The 7,534-nt window shown below is 43.5% G+C and overlaps 1 protein-coding gene and 1 long non-coding RNA gene across 2 annotated transcripts; one reads left to right on the forward strand and one right to left on the reverse strand.

Annotated features, from left to right (window-relative positions):
- The first annotated feature begins 1,241 nt into the window (after positions 1–1,241).
- On the forward strand, positions 1,242–5,906 carry LOC136550236 (cysteine-rich receptor-like protein kinase 19). Its single transcript, XM_066541736.1, has 7 exons — positions 1,242–2,619; positions 3,018–3,119; positions 3,215–3,396; positions 3,683–3,896; positions 4,001–4,238; positions 4,484–4,637; positions 4,739–5,906. The coding sequence occupies exons 1-7, from the start codon at positions 1,830–1,832 to the stop codon at positions 5,012–5,014; spliced, it is 1,956 nt and encodes a 651-aa protein (XP_066397833.1). The 5' UTR covers positions 1,242–1,829; the 3' UTR covers positions 5,015–5,906.
- On the reverse strand, positions 2,830–6,413 carry LOC136550238 (uncharacterized). The gene is made up of 3 exons (XR_010782184.1): positions 6,234–6,413; positions 5,918–6,150; positions 2,830–3,385 (listed from the first exon to the last, which is right to left on the reverse strand). It is a non-coding gene; the product is annotated as an uncharacterized lncRNA (long non-coding RNA).
- Positions 6,414–7,534: the final 1,121 nt, after the last annotated feature.

The following is a 7,534-nucleotide window of genomic DNA, read 5'->3' on the forward strand; positions in this document are numbered from 1 at the left end:
GGATCACACAATGTACGAGTAGGACTAGGGGTGTACTATTTTTTAGGCCACGTATAATATCCTTCCTCTAATCTTAATCATCAATACAAGTTCATCTTGGTTTGTCCTAAATTAGTTTTCTCAAGCTATATAGATTCACAACACAAGATTACATTAAAAAATAATCATGATAAAATTTCTATACAATTTTATAAATACGATATATGCCGATGTAGAGAAGAAGAGAAGAGATAGAGATATCAGCCTGTTCGCTTGTTCGTTTCAGCCGGGGCTTATCAGTCATGGTACAGTGTTTTTCTCTCCTAACAAATCAGCCGTACAAACCAGCACAAGCGGCCTATAGACCAGCTGAACAGGCTGAGAGACTAGTATTAGTTGCAACGCAATGCTTAGGGGTCCGTTCGTTTCTCTCGGAATTGTGCCCTGGAAGATTTCCATCTAGAACCACAAGATAATTTATATAGCAATTGAATAACCGGAACGAATCTTGGCCTTATTTTGGAACAATCGAATGAGCCCTAATTCAAAAACGTGACCGTATGACGATGCACGGTAACAATTTCCAAGCAATCGCTTCCAACGGGATGGAAACCGCAAACCAGTACAACACACGCCAACACACCCATCGGGGATCGACAACCTGCTAAGTTAGGAGTGTCACATGAGGTCACATCGAGTGTTCGGATAGTAATAATAAAACAAATTACATAAGTTCTCAGTAATCCACGAGACAAATTTATTAAGCCTAATTAATCCGTCATTAGAACATGTTTACTGTAGCGCCACATTGTCAAATCATGGACTAGTTAGGCTTAAAAAATTCGTCTCACAAATTCGTCTTAATCTGTGCATTTAGGTTCACGCACCTTTTGCTTGATGCTCGATGCGGACTGCCTGCTGCTGCTAGTTTGCTGCTCCCGCTGGTATTACCATTTACCACTAGTCGACCACTCGCATTGTAACCTTGTTGGCCGACCGGGGAGGACTGACTGAACACTGAAGAAAATAATCATGGTTGACTGACTGACTGACCGACCGACTGCTGGCGGCTGGAACAAGCGGTGTTCAGTTCAGACAGGAGATCTCGCCATCAGTTTCAGAGCTTCCAAGTTCCAACCAAACACTCTGCATGCGGTGAAGAATGGACATACGTGACCTGTTCGTAGGGATTTTTCAGTTTAGGTTCCAGTAGACAAGTCATTCTTCGGACTTCGGAGCTGCCTGTGATATGGGAGCTGCAACCTAATAGTGACATACCTTTCCAGGAAAACAAACGACAGCGTGACCCGCTGATATTTCCAGGTCTTAATCTGGAACTACACAACATAGTTCTCGGATATTTCCACTCCCTTTTCAAAGAAAAAAAAAAACTAAAACAATTGTGTAGTAGTACCATGTATTACATCATTTATCCAAATAAGTCCTCAAGAAAAGTTTACCAAAACAATATATCAGCATGTAAATCATAAGGCCTCTCAAAAGGAATTCATATAAGAAAATGCTTAAATCCAATAGCCAGTTGGGTCATTTTATAATTAAACACTCTCAAGAATTTCTACCTTCCTTGCTTCCCATGTCACACTGCCAGTCGACATCAGGTCAATTTGTTATTTCTTACAGCATTCAAGCATGTGACGTGAGCAAGGACTAGGAAGTTCCCTCACAAGAATATTACAAGCCAGTCACTGTGTGTTTTTTTTTTCTTCCTGCTGGAAGTAACTTTCTTCTTGCAAAAAAAAAACAATGCATACATTATTTAATACGCATTCATATGTACTCCATGTGTCCAAAGCCACTAGTCCCATACTCAAACACAAGGATAACGCACGATGCTACTTGTTTCCCTCCTCCTACTTCTTTCTTCCCCAAAGCTGTTAGCTGAAGGTCCCTTCTGCAGCAATGCTAACACCGCATGCATGCCAAGCAGTACCTACATGTCGAGCCTGAAATCCCTTGCTGAAGACCTGATTGGCATCATCACAAGCTCAAACTCACACTCAGCTCATGGCGCAGCCGGAACAGGTGCTGGCAGGGTCTATGGAGCGGTTCTATGCAGAGGAGACACAACCCCAGGCCACGATTGTGCACAGCGCCTTGAGGCCATTTATGCAGCCATCAGCAACAGCAGTAGCCCTTGCTCCTCCCAGAAGAACATAAACCTTTTTTACGACAGAAACCGGACCCAGCTAATATTCTCTGATCAGGACTTCAACTCCAGCTCCAGCAACTCTCAGGAATGCGTAGTGAGCGCTAATCTGAACCCTCCGCCAATTAGTGATGGTGATGACTCAGAGTTCGATGTGCCTGTTTCCAAACTGATGAACCAGCTTGCTGATGACATGGTGAGTAAATCAGTCAGCAGGTACGAGACAGGCCAGGGCTGGCTCCCTCAAACAAATCAGACAGTATATGGCCTTGTGCAGTGCACAGATGATATTGCATGGGAGGATTGCCGAGGTTGCCTGAAGGGCATTATAAACAACAGGAAGCAGATGGTTGGTAGTGGCCAGATGGGAGGTGCAATCCTAGGGATGTACTGCAGCTTGTGGTACCAGACTGAAGTTAAGTTCTTTGCTGGTAACCCGACGTTGTCAGTAGATATGCCCGTAGACCCCCCACGTAAGTACATCTTCAATCCTGAGTTGGTTGACTTGTTTCAAGTTTTCATCTTCATCTCCTCTAACCATCTGATTGAAACTAAACTCAGGTTTACGTTCAAAAAAAAGAAACTAAACTCAGGTGAATGCAAAATTAGATTCCCCGCCCCCACCAAAAAGACAAAGTGCCTCTTTTTTTTAGGTGGTCAAAATTGGGGTGCACATACTACATTATAACATTGTGTTAAATCTACCAAAATGATTTTGAAAGCATAGAAAATGTTTGCCTGCTTCCATTAAAATTTACTTGCTATAGGTATCAATCTACCATGTGACCCTCTTATTAAGATTTCTCGAAATCCAGCATTGACTACTGACTAGAATTTTCATTGGTTATAACTCATATACATGGATTTGCAGCAAACAAATTTTGGATCTGGATCACTATTGGGTCATTCTCCATAGTGGTTTCTGTTTCTTGGTTGCTTGTTCATATATGGATCAGAACAGAGAGAAAAAGAGGTAAAGTATTAGTCTCATGGCACTAACCTTGTTTCTGCTTTGATTTTAATGGTAAATAATGAGTACCAACAAAATACCTTCACAATGGCTTCCAGAACGAGCAAGATATGAACTGCAATTGCTCTCAATGGCAATACAAAATGTTATAAATCTTTGGAGGATTGAAGAAGGAAACTCAGGATTTTCACTGTACGATTTCTCTCAGATAAAAAAAGCCACCGGCAACTTCTCAAGTGAAAACAAACTTGGACAGGGTGGCTTTGGACCTGTTTATAAGGTAAATGTGCTAGCATATTAGCATTCAAATTCAACTATTTTTGTTATTGTATAACTTCATGTTGTATTTTATAAATAACATTTCCATTTCTGAGAAACAACCATGCCCATACATTTCACAAGAAAAATAAAACCTAATATCTTCTACTAAACGTGTGCTTTTTTTTCTGAATCTCTTTCAAAAAAGGAAAAAAAAGAGAGGAAATGATGCATGTTTGTTGTAGCACCAGCTATAAAGTGATGAATAAAAAGTGTACTACTCTTTTTGTAATGTTTACTAATTTTAGGGCCTATTGCCTGGTGGTGTTGAAGTAGCAGTCAAAAGGCTTGCAGCATGTTCTGTACAAGGTTTACTAGAGTTCAAAAATGAAATTCAGCTGATAGCAAAGCTTCAACACAAAAATCTCGTTAGGTTGCTTGGCTGTTGTATCGAAGGAGATCAAGAAAAGATACTTGTCTATGAATATATGCAAAACAAAAGCTTGGACTTATTCATATTTGGCAAGCCATCCATAAGATTTCATCTTTTCATATATTCTGTAACTTGTGAGTTTTTTAATTTTTTTGAAATCTAAATATTCAATAATTTTGTTCCTATTTTGCAGATCCAAAGAAAAGAGTACACTTAAACTGGTACATGCGTCTACATATAATTGATGGGATAGCACAGGGGATCTTGTACCTTCACAAGCATTCACGGTTATGTATTGTTCATAGGGATTTGAAAGCAAGTAACATTCTCTTGGATAGGGACATGACTCCAAAAATTTCTGATTTTGGAATTGCTAGAATATTCAGCTCAAATATGATAGAATCAAATACCACCAGAATAGTCGGCACACAGTAAGTATAAAAGGCATGTGGATTTTAAGTTTATATCTAAAAAAAGCAATTCTACACTTTTCTAATGAGAATAATGCAAACTTTATAGCAGTCCCATTACACAGACTAATCTCCATAATTAAATGTATTACCAAATTTGGGCTTTTCTTTCAGAAAGCATAGACAAAGTTAATTTTAATTTATATACTTCTTGTGGGTCTATAGATGGTAATATTATATATAACCATTTCTCTTGTTCCAAACAGTGGCTACATATCTCCAGAGTATGCCTTTGATGGGATTTGCTCAATCAAATCAGATGTGTTTAGCTTTGGCGTCTTGGTCTTGGAAATAATAAGTGGAAAGAGGACTACTGGTTTCTACCAGTATGATGGAAAATTGTACAATCTCATTTCTTATGTAAGTGTTAATTATTTTTAGATTTGATGTCAACTTGCTTGTACAATGTTATAGCCTTAGGAGTATCATTTGCTTGACAACAGAACACTGATTTCTAACAGGCTTGGAAACTCTGGAGAGCAGGAGACTGGTACCAGCTGGTCTGCTGTCCTATAGGAAATGATCATGAAGTGATAGAAAGGTGCATTCAGGTGGCACTGTTATGTGTCCAAGAGAGTGCAGAGGACAGACCTACTATGGACCATGTGGTTACCATGCTAAATGGTGACAATGTGAGTTTGCCTAAGCCAAGGCAACCAGGTTATTTCTTTGTACGTTCTAACGAGTCAGAAGCCCAATCAAGCAACTTCAATATAAGTATTACATTAGAAAGGTAGACTGTCAATCCATGGAATTGTGAACCATGTTTTCTGACTTCCTATGACACAAGGAAGTAGGAATGGTCCAAGCCTAACAAGTGGTTTGTCTATATGTACGATAATGACATTGTCATTGTTTAGCCAAACATTGTTTCCAGTTTTCTACTTGAAAGTACAAATCAGTATTATATAACTCTAACCTTCTTTGTTAATATATATAATGTTTGCTGTAGTCACAGTAACATGCTAAAATGGCTTTCTGGGTGCGGTAAGGAGTACTGATTGTAACATGACAACACAAATAAGCTTCAAGTGCTTTAACTCTTTGCTGCTCCTCTTCAAACATTCTGTAAGAGTAAGACAGTAAAGTGTGCAAAGTTGTCCTAATCAGTTGTGCATGAATCAGAGCATCAAGCACGTCTGTATTTACAAAATCCTAGTACTGACAAAAGTTGCAGGTGCTATATCAGTACCAAATTTCAAATTGGGATAACTAAAGGCTTACATAAACAAGTATGAAAAACTTGAGTCTCTCCACTCAGCACTGGCGTGTAGCAGGAGAACCAATGAACCATAATAACAGGGCCATCATGCGAACACCACTTGCGTGGTTTTGATTTTGCTAAATATTTTTTTCCAAGGAATTGTTCTATTAAATCTTTGATAATGCAAAAGCACATGACCATCAATTTATCCCTGGCAAACACTCCACTAAAACGTAACACGATCTATATTTCGAAGTCGATTTCGACTTCATCCTAAATCCAATCAAAATGTCGAAATAAACCCCTACCCTGAGTAGAATTAAGATTGCATTCTAGAGATAGAGCAAATCAGCATCTTCGCGAGCTGTGAAAAGTGGACCTGAAAATTAGGTTTGTGGGGGTGGGGAGCGTGGTGAAGTAACAGGAGGACATTAACCTGCGAGGCCGGCGGAGAGCCAGGGAGATGCGCGCAACCAGCCACTGAGGACTGAGCCAGTGGCTACCGTGCTTGTCCGCGCGGCCACGCCATTGGGTAGCTTTCCTTCGCCCCGTTCGCCGGCGGGCAGCCCGTGCTGGCGCCTGGCGCCTGCCGGGCCGCGACCTTCGAGTTGTGGAGATGGCCCTTTGGTTGGGTTTTTTTTTTCAGCGGATGAGGGTGAGATCCCTCGGCTGGCCCCGTCCCCTCTCAAAATCAGATTAACAGGGTCGGGAAATCAATCGGAGGAGAAGAGGTTGGAGAGAGGGAGACTTACGAACTGCACAAAGTCCGGTTCCGGCCGCATCGGATGATGCCTCGGCATTGGGTAGATAAAGTCGAGTATGGCGCCCGTGTCGTGCTACGGGGGCTCCATCGTCTTGATGTGTTACGCAATCTCGGAGTTGGCCTCGGCGAGCGTCGTTCCCTCGAGCGATGCGCCAGGCACCATCAGGTGTAGTGGGAGCACGCGCGTCATTAACAACGCCATCCTCCTCGCGTGGTATATCTCGATGATGTCAGATCCTTTTTAGGCCGCGCTCCCTTAGGATCCTGATGGTGGCGACGTGATCTTAGATCTTCTTCTTGTCTTTCTTCAGAACGTCCCACTTCCTCCATTAATCCGGAGCCTCTTCAATCAAGCACCCGGAGAACTCCGCTAGAGGGGCGACAGTGTCGTTCTTCAAGTAGAACCACTGCTAGTGTCACCCCTTGTTGACATCGACAGCCGCATAGACGTGTACTCTCTGGCCCAATTGTTCCGAAATTGGATGCTGGCGCACCCCATTGGTATGTGCAGCTTCGCTCGGCCCCCCTCCCTCTTCTTCTGGAGGTTGACGGCGAAGAAATATCTCCACAAGTCAAAGTGGGGACTGATCTCTAAGAATCATTCACACAGCGCGACGAAAGCCGCCATGTGCTAGATCCCATTGGGGTTGAGGTGCTGCAGCTCGATCTTATAATAGGACAGCAGCCCCGGAGGAATCGATGGGTGGGGGTCGCGAGCCCGTGCTCATGGAAGTGCGCAAACGACACGACATAGCCATCCGGCGGAGACGGCGACTCCTCATCGTCGGGCAGCACCCACTCTTTGGCCACGGTTCACGCGCGAAAAAGACCGCTTCAGATGAGGACCTCCATGCGCTGGAAGGTGATATCGGAGCGGCACCACGAATCCATTGAAAGTGGGGGGTGGATGGACGCGAGCTCAACGGTGGCAAGGATGCGGAGGCGAAAAACCCTACCTGAATCGCCCGGGGGCTCGGGGCTACTGTCAGGAACCAATATTAGGGTACCCGAAGAGGAGGAGCTAATAGTCATGAACACTGATTAGACCGAGCAATCAAGTGCGCGACTATGGCTTTAACCAGGCGCTCAGGCCCTGCCTCGTCCGACAGCTAAAGCACAGGTCTCGCCTCGACCGATCCCTAGGGTGCAAGCTCCACCTCGCCCGATCGCTAGAGTGTGGGCTCCGCCTCACCCGACTGCTGGGGTACGAGAGCTATCTCGCCCGATCCTGAGGGCACGGGCCCCGCGTCGCCCGACCCCAAGGGTGCGGGCTACGTCTCACCCGACCCC

This window comes from Miscanthus floridulus, chromosome 4 (genome assembly GCF_019320115.1).
Source record: "Miscanthus floridulus cultivar M001 chromosome 4, ASM1932011v1, whole genome shotgun sequence".
NCBI classification, from domain to species: Eukaryota; Viridiplantae; Streptophyta; class Magnoliopsida; order Poales; family Poaceae; genus Miscanthus; species Miscanthus floridulus.

What these genes read in the sequence shown, in the direction of transcription:
- LOC136550236 (XM_066541736.1), top strand. Translation starts at nt 1,830, where the DNA reads ATGCTACTTGTTTCCCTCCTCCTACTTCTTTCTTCCCCAAAGCTGTTA. An exon ending in TATGCCCGTAGACCCCCCAC is followed by an intron (nt 2,620 to 3,017) that starts GTAAGTACATCT and finishes ATGGATTTGCAG; the next exon opens with CAAACAAATTTTGGATCTGG. An exon ending in CTTGGACTTATTCATATTTG is followed by an intron (nt 3,897 to 4,000) that starts GCAAGCCATCCA and finishes CCTATTTTGCAG; the next exon opens with ATCCAAAGAAAAGAGTACAC.